The sequence below is a fragment of the Doryrhamphus excisus genome, chromosome 16 (assembly GCF_030265055.1).
Source record: "Doryrhamphus excisus isolate RoL2022-K1 chromosome 16, RoL_Dexc_1.0, whole genome shotgun sequence".
Classification (NCBI taxonomy): domain Eukaryota; kingdom Metazoa; phylum Chordata; class Actinopteri; order Syngnathiformes; family Syngnathidae; genus Doryrhamphus; species Doryrhamphus excisus.
This window is the reverse complement of record NC_080481.1, coordinates 8078199-8093889: the sequence shown is the minus strand read 5'-3', so window position 1 is coordinate 8093889 and position 15691 is coordinate 8078199. Positions and strand designations below refer to the sequence as shown.

The 15691-nt window shown below is 45.9% G+C and overlaps 1 protein-coding gene across 3 annotated transcripts; it reads right to left on the bottom strand.

Annotated features, from left to right (window-relative positions):
* Nucleotides 1-45: 45 nt before the first annotated feature.
* Nucleotides 46-15628, bottom strand: LOC131104334 (potassium voltage-gated channel subfamily H member 3-like). Of its 3 annotated transcripts, none has more exons than XM_058051394.1 (15): nt 15307-15628; nt 11292-11525; nt 11085-11216; nt 10239-10384; nt 9861-10119; nt 9345-9788; nt 7190-7567; nt 6913-7112; nt 6151-6400; nt 5021-5235; nt 2752-3026; nt 1213-1322; nt 1084-1136; nt 801-1007; nt 46-425 (listed from the first exon to the last, which is right to left on the bottom strand). In XM_058051394.1, the coding sequence occupies exons 1-15, from the start codon at nt 15380-15382 to the stop codon at nt 315-317; spliced, it is 3090 nt and encodes a 1029-aa protein (XP_057907377.1). In that variant the 5' UTR covers nt 15383-15628; the 3' UTR covers nt 46-314. The 3 variants fall into 3 exon arrangements, with proteins under 3 accessions (XP_057907377.1, XP_057907376.1, XP_057907375.1); XM_058051393.1 differs by having other exon boundaries at nt 46-1007; nt 9345-9552; nt 9631-9788; XM_058051392.1 differs by having other exon boundaries at nt 46-1007.
* Between the last annotated feature and the right edge of the window lie 63 nt (nt 15629-15691).

The following is a 15691-nucleotide window of genomic DNA, read 5'->3' as shown; positions in this document are numbered from 1 at the left end:
TAAACATTAAAACATGCATGAATATCAGAAAGGGACGGGAAACAATTCATATCGAATCTGTTTATTTTGGTGCCTTTGATGCATCAAACTCTATATTTGTTCAACGTTGACATCTAGTGGTAATCACAGGAGCTGCACTTTTGAGGACCTGGCCGCCAGCATCCCTCTTGAAAGGAGTAGATGAAATGTACCGCTGTCGGCAGCTGGTGGTAAATGTCCATACAGTCCAATTGAAAGCATTGTATGTACCAATATGTTTCACATGTTGACATGCCAGACGCGTTTGTCATGCAGTAGCTGGTGAGGCTGTCATTTCATGGCTGCCCCTCGTCCACGAAGCTGAGCTGGGTGGCTTGATCTTCCCACGCTGCCCCGCCCTGGGTTGCCATCATGCTGGAGGGCCGGAGAACAGGCTGGAAGTTGATCTGAGGAGGTGGGCGCACATAAAGGGGGGGTGTCAGGTACGTGTCGGAGTGGCAGAAAGGACGGTGCTGGTATTGGGAAGAGGTGCAGAATGTTGGCTCAACACTTGCTCCTGTTAAGTCCAGCAGAAGGGGTGTGCAGGTCGACGAGGAGGAGATGGACGGGATGGAGGACGAGGCGGAAAGTGGCATGAGTGCGTGCTCACGTGGAGAACTGTTAAGTGATGGCGGAGCTGAGCAATGGGACCCGACTGGAGGGTTACTGGAGGTGAGGATTTGAGAATGGGAACAGTGCAGTGGGCCGCTCTCTCCTACACGTGCGCTCCTGCAGCCTTCAAAAGCCTGCATGCTCAGTGGAGGAGATGATGGCTCGGGTACCAGGAGACGCTGAAGATGTTGGTCCTCTGCATGCTGGGTAAAAAGCAGTGGCGCCGGTGAGCAACTGTGCGATGAGATGCTGGGAGGTGGCGTCACGGCGCTGGGCATCAGCAGGGTGGAGGAGTTGTGGAAAAGCGGTTTGAGAAGTCGCGTCATTTCCTGAAGCTCGTGACGCACGGTGGTTACCTGGCGGGAAAGAACCTTCATCTGGTTCAAGGGTAGAAGTAAAGGCATTTGTTAAATGAATCCACACGTTGTGGCAGTTTAAGTGCAGCAGTCTTACCTCGTGTTTGAGTTTCGAGATAGCCTGCACGGTGTCACGGTCATTGTGTTCGTCTGTGGGCAGATGAGTACACGAACGCATCACAGAAGATCATGGACTCTTTTGAAAGGATGCTGGTGTGTGTGTTACCTGCTGTAGCAGAATCGGGGCTGGCAAGAAAACTCTGTGTGGAGCTGGGGGTGAAATCAAACTTTGTGGCAGAACCACTTTGATTTTCTGTTTCGATGCCGTCCACAATTCTGAATGTAAAAAAATGTGACAAATATAATTAGCACCAGGGCTAAATGAAATCAAGAAATGAATCAATATTGATCACACAAATTTTGATGTGATGGTAGGAATCTAGCTCATGCTGTAAATCAAGAACGTTGCCTTCCAGCTTCATCACGGTGGTCCGGTACGGTGACCACATCAGGACGGATGCTGTGCCGATTGGCCTGATGAATATCACACTCCAGCCTTCCCTGATTTGTGGATCCCGAGATCCTGAGGTACTTGAACTCCTCCACCTTTGACCAGACCCCACAACCAATCCAAAGAGTGCAATTCAACCTTCTCCAGCTGAAAACCATGCCCTCAGATTTGGAAACACTGATTTCCACAGTGATGAGATCCTAAGACCCTCAACGCCGTGGCTGCACTCCCGAATTCTGCCCATAAAAATTCTGACCAGAATCGTGAGCAAAAGCAGCCTTGTACTGATTTTTTTCTCATTTTCGTTCCCTTTTCTGTCATTTCGCACTTACTGCAAATGACCATATCAATATTTATCGTCTTCTCTCCTTTCTGACTGTAAATTGTAACTACTCAAGCTACTCATTCCTTTTCCGCTACATGGCCAAGAGGGTGGTGATTGAGGGAATTTAGGCTACATCGCTATTATATCGCTCCACACTCACCCATTTGTGTTAAGTGTACTGTAACTTCCAGATCCTAATGGCGGAGTACTCAAAATGAGTGTAAGTACAGAAGTACACAAATTGCAACAGTCAATGTTTCATGTAGCCTATCACAGCTGACTTTGGGGCATCCTTATAGGTTATGATCTTATTATCACATACTATTTAATCATGAGCTTATTATCACATACTATTTAATCGAAAGACCATATTTGTCTAACTCAGGTGGGGGAATACTTTCTACCAGTCTTCGTTCGTTCTTGCAGTTGATGAGCCATTCAGAAAAAGTTTGAGGTCGCCCTTGGTTTTCCGACTTGTATTTGCATTTTTAGTTTTTTCGATCATTTCAAGAGTGTCCTCCTCATTAATGGTGATAAAACGTTCCATTTCTAATATTCTGTTTGCTATTTTCCCTATTTGTCTTTCGCCAGGAGTGTCAACCGCTGACATGTTGACAGAGCACAGACGGCAGCAAAACAAATGCTGTGTGTTCACGCGCGTGCCCTGTTCTCTGATTGGTTGTTTCACGGGCACGATACCAGAGCAGCGCGCTCTGAGTGGACAGCTACGGGGGCTGATACTGGACATGGTTAAACTCTATATTTTATCAGTATCACTGCCCTGGGCTTTGATACAGTATCATTTCGGCCTTCTCCCGTATCATTCATGGGCGGTTTCTAGGGTACAGGGCCAATTAATACTGTAGTATGTGATAATAATTAGTACGAGTACTCCCACTAACTCAAGAGATCAATGACTGTTTTCATACCGAGGACTGAGCTCTGGCTGCAGGCAGCTGAAGCTCACCACAGGGATCTGCAGGCTGGTGGGCCGGGTGTGGTCGCTCACCAGTCTGAAAGGTTTTGGTGGGAGCAGAGGGGAGCGTAGAGGGGAGCGTAGGGGCGAGCGCAAGCCTCGCCCAAATCTACCCAAGGGAGCAATCTTTGGGATTGGTGAACGTTCCCCCTCTGAATTTGACCCTTCCTCATCCTCCTTGATGGAAGGAAGCTTTTTCACCAGTCCTCCGTTGCTCTCGTAGTCGGCCTAAAATGGAAAAGAAGTTGTGGCAGACTTTAGACTATTATAACTCTGACAAGATGGAATATCTGCAACAGTTGCCATTCAAGAGTTGCAGTGGAGCAGAGCTTCATTCACTTCATCATCTCTGCAAGGAGTGTGCTCATTAAGAAACAGCAGTACCATTCACTTCTATGTAAAGTCTGAGGGAGGAATGTGTCTTTTTGCATCATCCCTTCCTCTGCTCTTTTTCTCAGCTTACACCATCGTCCGCCTCACCCCCCCTCCCCAATTTCTTTCTTCTCCATCCAGTCTTTAGCTCACGTGCGAGCAAGACTGGTATTTTTAGATCACAGAGGTTTAAATTTAGCTGAGGATTTTGCTCCGGGGGAAGGGAGCGGAGTGGGGAATGTTTGGGATGTGTGTGCGCTGCACGTGCCATGACAGGGCTGTTAAGCAAATAAGCGTCTCTCGGCATGTGTCAGAGCCAATATGCTTATGGTGTGTTGGCGTGTACAAGTGGGACTTTGCATATGCAGCGGTACCCTCCGTTTTTGCTGTTCACGTATTCTGAGTTGTTTTTGTTGAATTCATTAGTGTGTCTCACCTTTTGTTATCACAGCTTTGGTGCTCACAACTTTTTTTGCCAATGGCAGGTTATCAGGCACTTGTGTTCAATTCGTGGATACTGAGTCACCAATGTTGCTTTGTTTGGGTATTCAATTCCGCAGAATGGACGGGACAAACAGGACAAACTGATGATAAGCATAGTGTTGGAAAAATGTGGCAAAACCGAATCGTACATAAATAAGGATTTAACTCTATGCCACATGTCTGCAGTGCCCAAGATGGTCTACAGTTTCCCTTCCCCTGCAGCCTCCTTTCATCCTGATGTTTCGGCGCCTCGTCTGCATGTGAGTTGTATTCTATTTTTATCCAGCCAGGGGTGACCCCACCTCTCCCCCGCCCGTCTGACAGCACTATTTTTAGCCCCACGGTGTGGAGAAAACACTCCTGCAAGTCTAAAGACATTACTGCACGTGTAAAACTTGTTGGCAGTCATTTCAGAGGACAAGCAGGCACCAAGTAAAGTGTCCATGCAACAGCTGAGATCCGCTCGTAAACATCTGGCATGGGAACCAACCGTGTTTAGCTCCCATCCTTAACCACTGGCTGCATCTTACGAAGGAGCCTCCTTTCTTTCCCTGGTCCAGATGGCTAATCACTTTCAAAGTACAACGCCATTGCTCCACAACGGTGCAACATGTTGGGTGAAAGAGTTTGTGGAACAGCTGGGACTAATCTTCAAAAACAGATGGATTCAGCTCATGGCGCTTAGCCTGAATTTTATGTCAGGCATTTAAAACAAGGGATTGTTTCTTGCCGGTATGAATAACTGATGACATGATATTTTACTTTGGTCATTCATGTTTGTGCAAAAAAACGTTGTTGGCAGTTAAAAGTCGATTTCTGTTCTGATGAAGGCATTGATGATAAGGATGTCCAATGATATCAGAATTGTTTTTACATCAAGCATCAGGTCATACATGACATTAGTTTGAGGGGAGAGCTGCTGCCAATATCGATGTTGGTGGATATCGGTAATTATGTGCTGCACAATATCGCCAACATAAGATGCCTACAAACACTTAATGAAAGCAACTGGACAACACGACTCTTCAGTTCTTTCATTTTCCGTTTTTCGTGGATTATCAGGATCTGGAGGACTGCGTCAGATGAATGCCTTGGCAGCGCACCTCATCTTGACGAAGGAACAGGGCCTAGACTGTCTGGCTTTCTGGTCTGCTTTGGGTTACAATCAGAGGAAATGAGGTATAGGACTCTTTCACTGGATGCTGCACTTGATTCTTGCATCCAGGGACAGATGCAGTACATGCCAGAAGGACATGCCATCTGGCTGGGGAACATCTTGGGAACCCCCAGGGGATCTGCTAGGTCTGTGTGTACGCCCTTAATGTACCGTAGTCTGGTTAATATATGGACTCATACTATTGCTGTACCTCCATGCTGTGTCCTTCACGGAGATTATACGTTAAGTCGTGTTGGATCTCGGAAAGGAACTTCTGGGCGTAGTCGGGGTACAGGCAGAGAACCTCACGAAGGCCTTTGAGGCTGATGTACTGCAGGTCACAGTAGGTCAGAGCCTTCACACAGGCATTGGTCTTAATCACTTCCTCCTGCGTCAGACAGTCCGAGCCAATCAGGTCACCTCGGCCTGGAATGTGAGGGAAATACTTGATGAAAAGTTGAATAGTTAACACCCCCCCTGTGAGTGAGCCCACTAGAGAAAAAGATGAACCAGTGTGTGTGCTAATGTGTGTTTGTTGCATTATGTTGTGAATATAAATGTGTACACACACTCAGGCCAAGATGTTAATTAGGCCCTCTGCAAGCACAGCTCAATTAATCAGTTCCACCAAGCTAATTCAGCCGGTGTTGCCATTTAGCTAACGTATATACAAAAAGCTTGCAGACTGGTGGGAGAACAAGTGTTGTTGATTTGTTGAGCATTCATGATGTTGTAATGATTTGTAATTGGTGGGTGCTTACGCTTTCTCTAACTTAAAGTCCAGTATACTTATAGGCACAGGAAATGATGCTGGGGGTGGTAGGGGAGTTGTGTCTATCTGTGAAAGTGTTGAGTTTTGGTGACCCACAGTATGCATTAGTGGAGGTCTGTGGTGTTCTACTGTAGTGCTGTCCATGGTTCTGAACTTCAAGTGCTGGTTGTTTTGATTATCACATGAAGCAAAACGGGGCTGCACGGTGGACGAGTGGTTAGCGCGCAGATCTCACAGCTAAGAGACCCGAGTTCAATCCCACCCTTGGCCATCTCTGTGTGGAGTTTGCATGTTCTCCCCGTGCATGCATGGGTTTTCTCCGGCTACTCCAGTTTCCTCCCACATTCCAAAAACATGCTAGGTTAATTGGCGACTTCAAATTGTCCATAGGTATGAATGTGAGTGTGAATGGTTGTTTGTCTATATGTGCCCTGTGATTGGCTGGCGACCAGTCCAGGGTGTACCCTGCCTCTCGCCCAAAGACAGCTAGGCTCCAGCAACCCCCAAGACCCTCATGAGGATAAGCGGTAGAAAATGAATGAAGCAAAACTTTCTTTCAAATTTCTTACCCAGAATGGCAAGCACAGTGTTGTCCTTCAGTACCTCCATGGAGCCAGAGCACACAAAGTAGATGGCCTGTAGGGCATCGCCCTGACGGATAAGGAACTCCCCGGGTGCACAGAAGGATGTCTTGATGATTAGCGAGAGGGAGCGTAGGCATCCCCTGCTGGCCGACTCAAAGAGCGGCAGCTGTAGCAGCTCTTTGTTCAGGTGCATGGCTATGTCAGCCCTCAGCTCGTCCGGGAAGTCCTTCAGCAGCTGGGGAATGGATGAAAATAAAAATAAATTAACTTCAGTAATCCATTGTTTATCGTGGTTAATTGGGTCCAGACCCGAATTTTTGCAAAGTAGGATTCCTTTATTCATAAAAATCATAGTATTTTCATAGGTGGAGCATAGGGAGTTCCTATCTGTTCTGTACAGTACTTCCTGGGGTGGCTGTAAATCAAATAAACATTTGGTGATCATATCCTCACATCTTTGAATGCGTCTTCTGAATGCCTCATATTTGTTTAAAATACAAATATTCATTTCGGCATTTTTATACTTGAAAGTGCTTATGTTCTGAAATATGCATTTTTAAAAACTAATAATAGGCCGTATTCAACCAAAGCAATTCAACCAAAAGCCGATCATAGCTGACTTCGGTTGAGACTAGATGTAGGCCTACACCCCGCCCACGACTGACTTCCATCAGTCTAACACACAATATTGTTCAATGGTCTCAGGTGATTAGATTTCACACATCATGCAATGACTGTATTTACTACCTCACTGACGTCGATACCGTTGTTGACAGACCAGGTTGTCTGGAAACACTCCATCATACGCTGCTCAAGCGCTTTAGGCAGTCGGTGCACCCGAATGAAGTCTTTCAGATCCTTGGTGCGGGTGTGGTAAAGTGAGCGACGCGAGTACATTCTCTGGATGATGGCGGTCACGTTACCGAACACCACGGCATGCATTAACGCTATAGAAGAAACAGAAGTGAAAATGAAAACCACGACAGCTGTCAAAAATGTCTGCCAGGCATGATGTTTTGCACACCTCCGATTAACATGGTGCAGATGGAGAAGATCTTCTCGGAGTCCGTGTTGGCCGAAACATTGCCGAAGCCCACACTGGTCAGGCTGCTCAGAGCAAAGTACAGTGACGTGACATAGGAACTCCGCATGGATGGACCGCCGTTCAAGGACATCCCCGTGCCACCGGGCGACCTTGCACGTGATCTGTTGCCATTCCATTGGGCCGCACCAAGCATTCCCGCCTCGTTCATCGTTTCCAGGCCTGAGCTGTTCCACTGGCTGGAATTGATCAGTTCTGGTGACATGGTTCCTTGGGGCGAATCGGAGACCCCCAGTAGAGAGGTCAGTGGTGCCAGGAAGTATGGTGTACCCAAACGTTTAGCAAGCTCATGAAGCCAGCCTGTTGGGGTGTAAAGGGAGGTTAGTTTAGAAAAATCTGTTCATGGTGGATTATCTGTCCACCCATCAACTGGAGTGTGATTACTTCCTATCTTGTTCCTAGTGGAAGAGTTGATTCACAGGTTTGTAATCAGGACTTTTTACTTTTTACTAGGGAGTGCCGCCAAACAATTGTGTGGTATAGGTTAGCTATTTTGCTCATTTCAAGCCTGGGAAATACAAGTAAACTGAAGAGTAAATTGTTTGGCGCAGTGCTTTAGTTGACCTTCAGTATTATTAGCTATGAGTTAACCAAGCAGAAAGGGCAGAGCCATTGTGTCTTTTGAACACATTATGATGAAATAATTGAATTCTTGCTTCTGTTGGTACTTTCTTGGCTGCCGCACATGTGACCAAGAATAACAGCACCACCAGCATCTCACAGCATTGTTTTTATTAGCAGTGAGCACAGTGGGAGGTGAGACGGATCACCATAATTACACTTGTTCTCTCACAAATGGAGCACACTCGCCAGTCTTCTTCATGCTCTACGGATGAAATGATGCTCCACTTGGTTTGGTTTTGGTTTGGTTGTTGTTTTTTTTCTTAATTTCGGTTTCATTTGATCCACAGCGCTTCTTGACTGGGCGGGGTTATGAGGCGCAGCTGCGGCCAATTTCCCATCAGCACCTTTCTGTAGGACCGCAGCTGCTGCAAGGAGATGTCAGATTGTTGCTCTGCATGTGCTTATCAGCTCCATTCAGCTTATTGCAAAGTTTTTGTCTACATTTTCGTGTAATTTATATGTTTTTGTCCGGGAGACATCTTCCTGCATTTTGTATCTTTACCCAGGTCTATTTCCTTTTGCATCTTTGCGTGTGTCATTTATTTACTTACCTACTTGCTTTAGCAAATATTTTTGTGTTTTTTTTTTCCTCGCTCATGAAAAAACAGACATGGGTCTGCACTGCACACCGTCGTGTAACACTTAGACCTATATTTAGATGCATGTAGCGTGGCTTCCTTGGCAGTATTGATTATGCTGTCATGCACAAGGCTCCCAGATGATGAAACGCATCACTTTGCTTATCTTCCAGCTATTCATTCATTGCTAGTTTGGTGCTTGCAAAAACACTTTGCTCAGAATTTGTGGTGTTTATGGAATAGAAGGCAAATTGATTACCATTTTTTCAAGATTTACATGCAGTGCTGCCCCTGCCCCTGTATTTATTTGGGATTTTAGTGTGAAATAATAACATAATTGGGGCTGCACGGCGGTCGTGTGTTTAGTGCGCAGACCTCACAGCTAGGAGATCCGGGTTCAATTCCACCCTGTGTGGAGTTTGCATGTTCTCCCCGTGCATGTGTGGGTTTTCTCCGGGTACTCTGGTTTCCTCCCACATTCCAAAAACATGCTAGGTTAATTGGCCATTCCAAATTGTCCATAGGTATGAATGTGAGTGTGAATGGTTGTTTGACTATATGTGCCCTGTGATTGGCTGGCAACCAGTCCAGGGTGTACCCCGCCTCTAGCCCAAAGACAGCTGGGATAGGCTCCAGCACCCCCGCGACCCTTGTGAGGATAAACGGTAGAAAATGAATGAATGAATGAATAATAGGATAATTTTAAAAACACGGTTCAGGGCTGGGATTGAACCTTCACCTTAATTGGCAGCAGCTGACAGGTCGCGTCTCTTTTTTTACTGGGGTACTACACATTGAGGAGCTCTATTTGCATATTAGTGAACATTTACATTAAATCCATAGTCCTGCTGCTCTTCCGCCATCCATTAACAAACCTATGTCCCAAGAGGTGGGGCTGTTGCTTTCAATTTCACTGCGGCCAATGAAGTACCAGACGCATGCCATCCAGTGGGCCAACAAGGCAAAGGTGGACATGAGCAGGGTGAGCACCACAGCGCTGTACTGGGAGTAGCGGTCCAGCTTCTGCAGAAGTCGTAAAAGGCGTAGGAGACGCACCGTTTTCAGCAGGTGCACCCCGAAGTTCTGCGTGATGGACGTAGAAATGGGTGTTGAAAAGCGTGCGTTTGCATGCGTCTGTTTCTTGCTGTGTGCTGGACTCACCACACTGATGTTGAAAGCATATAGCAGGTCAAACGGCAAGGCGGCAATCAGATCCACAAAAAGCCAGGATGTGACGTAATGAATGCAAATTGAACGGGCGTCATACACAACCTGACCAGAAGTGCTCACATAGGTGGTTCGAAAATTCAGCACGATATCTGACCCAGAGAAAAACAGAATACTTTCAGCATCACAGAGAAACACTGAGGCAAGTGTAGCAGCAGCCTCACCAATCATAAAGAGAATCTCCACCAAGATGTCGCTAACACTGGGCGGGCTTCGTGCTGCTGACCCACCGTCCTCTCGCACCTCCACCGCTGTGAAGCAGACATTGTAGGGAACCGTGACGGCTACGTAGAAGGTCGCCAGCAAGATCAGCCAATCCCAGCCGGCCTTAAATGCGCCGTAGTGGAGGAGGATGAAGCGGGACTTCTGGATGTCTGCCACCTTGTACTCTGGTACTGGATTAGCGTTGGCTCCCAGAACACTCTTGTTATGAAACAGGCAGAAGCGAGCATACAGATCAGTGAAGGAACCGCTTACAAAAACACAGCAGTACTTTCCAAGCGGGGACTTCTGACTGAGCACAGCACCACAGCAGTTCTCACATTGTTGATCTTCAGCTTGCTCTTGGTCTTGTCCTGTTTCTGAAGATGTCCGGAGAGCTGATAGAGGACGGCTCGACTGCGGCGGCGCTCCACGTTGAAGCCTGCAGGGCGACTGATCTGGTGCACCTCCAACCCCGTTTCCTCATCTGAAATGAGCAGGATTGTCAGTTGTGTCGGAGCTGTGCATGCTGGGCCTTTTCACCAGGTTTATTGTTAAACTTCGAGCTGCTTCTTATCGACTTTCTTACCGATATCCAATATTGTTTGCACTTTCTTGCAGATACTGATACCCTCTAAGTAATGAACACCTTATGCTTCTTCTTCTGGATGAAAAAGTGGCAAAACTCTGAGTGTGACTTCAAGTGATTACCGTATTTTCCAGACTATAAGTCACACTTTTTTTCATAGGTTGGCTGTTCCTGCGACTTATAAATGAAAAAACTGGACAAAAACACTATTGTGTTAGCATATCTTACACCTATTCAGCCTGTTCTCTATTATTTTATTGTTAGAACTTGCCTTCCAAGAGGATGAAATGTCGGCTTTGGTCAAGTACTTCGTTAAATAAATTATCTGCAAACAATTCGACTTACTATACTCCAGTGCGACTTATGTATGTTTTTTTCTACCTAATAATGCATTTTTGGCATTGTGCGACTTATACTCCGGAGCGACTTATAGTCCTTAAAATACGGTATACTAGATATAAATACGTTATCAGTTATGGTATCAGCTTGGGAAAAAAAGTGCATTCCTAATAATTATAATTGGAAGGCAAAACTCCTTGCACACCGATGCCAAAAACCGATACCATATGATCCGATGATTCCCAGCGAATGATCTTACCTGTGTCAGATTCATTGCCATGTTCCATGCCCTTGTTTTCTGTGATGTCCTTATGCGAGACCAGGAACAGAACCACCTCACTCTTCTCATTTTTAATGGGCACAATGTCCAGCAGACACCAAAACTTTGAGCCTGCACAAAGAAAAGTACTCGGAGGAGTCACTATGCTGGGTGGAGCCCATCATCTCATACAGCAACAGCTCTCACCGCTTTTCTTATACAGGATGATTTCAGTCTTGAACTCCCGCCGCTCATCCAGAGCTCTCTGCATCTGCGAGGTGAGGCGGTCGCTGGTCTCGCTACCGTACAGGAAGTAACATGTGCAGCTCTTCTGCATCAGCTCGCCTCGGGCAAAGCCGGTCAATTCGCAGAAGCCATCGGAGCAGTAGACGATTGGGTAGAGTGTTTGGACCTGGGCATTCCCCAGTACAAAGTTGCTGTCTGGAGAAGGGGGGTTGGTACTATTATGAAGACCAGTAGAAAGGGTTTTCTAATGAGTTTCTGCAATTGCATAAATCACTATTTTCATCTGAATGTGTTGTTGCTGTGGAGTCCAGAAATAGGCTCAGCAGTTGTTTTTGTTTGGTCAGCATGTGCTTGGTAGTGAATTCAAACAGCATCCACGGTACACTTTCATTAAGATGTTGTAATGTAAAGAACGCTTCATTAAAATGTATTGCACGGCTCTCCTCGTTTGGCCTGAGGATTGAGGAGTGATTGTGCTCCCTTTGAAAAGTCTTCCTCTGGGAGAATTTAACGTGCCTTCGCGCTTATGCCACTCTATTGTTCCCTCCAAATTATCTTTTGCTCATCCAGTGCAACTCTGCAGCCTCTCTATTTACAGAGTCACTCCAATAACCTTCATGCAGAGCTCACTCAAATTGCATGAGTAGCATAACGTAGCTGTGTTTGGTTTATAAAACACCGCTTGGATCACCTTTGAAGCAATTCAGAATCGAGTTCATTGAGTAAGGCTCCATGAATGGACTCACTGGCAATATTCCAGATTATTCATGAGAGGAAAATGTGCATGTTAGCATGATGAAATGGCGGCAAGTTATGGGGACAGTTGTGCATAATTCATTGTGAAGCAGAGTGAGCTGTAACGGGTGACCGTGGAGCTACGATGTTAACTCCAACGAGATCATTAAAGTCCATATACGAGCGAATGTGGAGCGAGGAGATTGTTGGCTTTGAACGCTGCAGGCTTCACTGCAGTGATTGAATGAGAGGATAGAAAGAGGGAAAAGACATTGGGGTGTGAATAAAACGGCAATAAAGCTCATGTAAATGCGCTGACCAGACTTTATTTTGACAAGAGGAACAAAGTGGGCCTTGGTGCCTGTCCTGGCAGATATTACGTATTAAATCCAACTATTTTGCACAAGAGAATCTCACTTCAATGGGCATCCATAATGCATTTGTACCTATCTCTATGCTTTTCTCAAAGGAAATGACCTCAGTGATTGCACTGAATCGAACGTGAATGGAGCCGAACAGCTTCCCTCTATCAGACCTCACAGTAGCATTCGACAGACTAATACAGCCATTCATTAGCATTACTGCATTAAAATGGTTTCACTTCTTTTTGTCAGATCGCCTGCAGTTTGTATCCATTAGTAATAAAGAATCCAGACACATGAAGGTCAGTCGTGGCATTCCACAGAGCTCTGTGCTAAGACCTGTAATGTTCAGCCTTTACACTTACTTGCTTCTTTTAGAATTTTTTTTAGAGGTAAAATGGCAGGTAGCGCCTTTAGTTATCATAGTTATCTCCTCTGTTGTGGAACCATCTCCCCGAATCAGACACCATCTCTGTATTTATAAGTAAACACAGAAGCCACCTTTTTGCTAAATTATATAGTTAGAACTGACCCGATACGTCGCAGAGACATCCCTCTATGTTCCTTGGACTAAGATACAGACTCTCCTGTTATTTGGCTTCATCTACAAAATATCTCTCTACTCTATTTTTCTGTCTCAATCCAACCAGTCACGACAGACGACCACCCCACAGAGCCTGGGTTCTGTTCAAGGTTTCTTTCCTTGCCTCCACCACCAAGTGCTTGCTCATGTGGGCTTTCAGTTGGTTTTCTGTGTGTAAAGTGCCATGAGATGACTGTTGTTGGGATTTGGCAAGATTTATATATAAATCTCACCAAATGTGTTTGTTTGTTTGTCTATATGTACCCTGTGATTGGCTGGCAACCAGTCAAGGGTGTACCCCGCCTCGCGCCCGAAGACAGCTGGGATAGGCTCCAGCAACTCCGAGACCCTCGTGAGGATAGGCGGTAGAAAATGAATGAATGAATAAATCAATTGTATCGAATAATGCTGAACACAGGCTACTGTTGCAGCCATAAACCAGGCCTAAACTCAGCTCTGAACCCGCAGAGCCATTTCCTGTTCACCGCCACTCAGCTCCCCGAGCACTACAACACAATTACACTACACAAAAGCACAATAACGTGAACATAAAAGCAATGCCCTTAAGAGTCATTGCAATAGGGGTGCTATTTTACATCTAGAGAGCTCTAATAATGGTTAAAAAACGTTTTTGTGCGCACTGATTTTCATGGGACTGTTTTTTTCTCTGTTATCATATCAATCATTGTCCCCCAGCTTTCAATCAGGTCTGTAATTTGTAATTTGGCAAAATAAGAAACCCGTGATATCCATGATGTATGATGTCTTTGAACGAGATGGAATGAGAAGTGCTTAGTCAGCTGACACATGCACAGATGAGCGCTAAGAGATGACAGATTATTTGTTTGCCATTTCAAACTCCTTCACTGCAAAGTGCACTTTCAGTATGAATCATCCTCAAACCTCCCTTCTGTCACACATTTACTTTACGCCTTTAGTGCAGCGCATTCACTGACTTTGTGTTTGTTGCACACAATTTGATCTGTCAGATATTTTTACCGCCATTGCTTATTATGGCACGAGCAGACAGCAAATATTTATTACGCTGTGTTTTGTTGTTGTTGGGAGTCATTATCGAGGCAGCTAATACTAAACCTTTCCATGTCAATTTTTGCACCTCTTCAGTGAAACAAATTTTGGCTGAAGACAAATACGACCACACACTTCCTGGGTCAGCCAGCGTTGTTAAAATTCCCCGACTGTGCTTTTACTTCTAAACCAGCCAAGGTTGGGAGCTGCACAGCAATCATGAATAAAAAGCTCAAGAAGAGCATCAGTCCAAACATTGTTTTCTGGCTCCAAAGTGCTCCGACTGTCATCATTCAGTGCTTGAATCATTGGTGGTTCCGATGTAAAGGGGCCTCCTTAATGTATTGTCATGTTCTGAGACGATGAAGGCCTACAGTGATGCTGCGAGGAGAGGAAGTTGTCACGTGCACTGATAAAGTGCATGAAATTTGTGCTGGAACTTGACGGCATTTCCAGTGCATCCCTCTTCCACACATCTTTCCTGTTAGTTTGCACCTTCAGGGCTGTGTTATGCAACAAAAGTTCATTTGTGATGAATAGTAATCTCAGTGAGTTTTACACATTTGTAGTAAAAGGACTGGAGGCTTAGATCGGCTGTTTTCTCTGCCAATTTTTCCGCATCAGGCAGTTTTCAAATGGGATTTCATATCTTGGTGTTAATGCTGTGTTGAACATATCCGCACCTGAACACCAGATGGGCCCTGCGTGTCAAACATATAGTATATTTCTGCTACCATATATATATATTACCAGGGAATATTCACAGGCAACGGGACTCACATCGGAGAATATTTCAATCAGTCTGCAGAAAACCGCAAAAAAAACTGAAACTCTGCCTTTGCTGAGTGATTGATTTCCCCCTAGTTGCATACATTTGGCACAACCCCACCTTGTGCATGTGATGTTTCATTAATACACTGCCTCGCTGTGTTAATGAGCTATGCACAGTGCGTTAAAATGTACTGAAACATTCATTTTTCTGAGTTTACCTGTACATGCAGTGGCATGCATTTGCATCATTTTATCTTGGAACAAGCTGCTGTTGTTGCTCATTAATCCTTAGCGTGTGTGTGTGTGTGTGTGTGTGTGTGTGTGTGTGTGAGTGTGTTATCATTCATCAGAATTCATTCACCAAACACATTTGCATGACATGCATAAACCACAGTCCTGATGTCCTCAATCACTGGTCGTGTAATTAAGGTGATAAGGATGAATTTGCGCAGCTGAAATGAAAAGGAGAGATAAGGAGTCATTCACAGATACTCACGGGTCCCATCGAATCGAGTAGCGATGGTATCCAAGAAGGTGTTCTGAGGTGCGATCAGACCCCGCATCACGGGCATCCGGGACCGGGTCGAGCCGCGTCTCTCCCGGCGCTCCGAGCCATTGCTGTCGCCGGCGGTGGTCACGAAGCCCGGGAGAAACCTGGACGTGGTACCCGGCGCTCCTCCTAGCCCCTGGAGGAGGGCGCCGAGCCGCGACACCCGGGACTCCACGGTCCAAATGTGAGCAGGTGATCCCGGCTGAAAGGAGCACAGAGGCGCCCGCGGAGGACGGAAGGGAGAGGATGGAAGCGTGGAGGGACCACAGCGAGGATGGTCACATTTACGCACGGGTGGTCTGCACCGCAATCCCGCTCCTCCTCCTCCCTT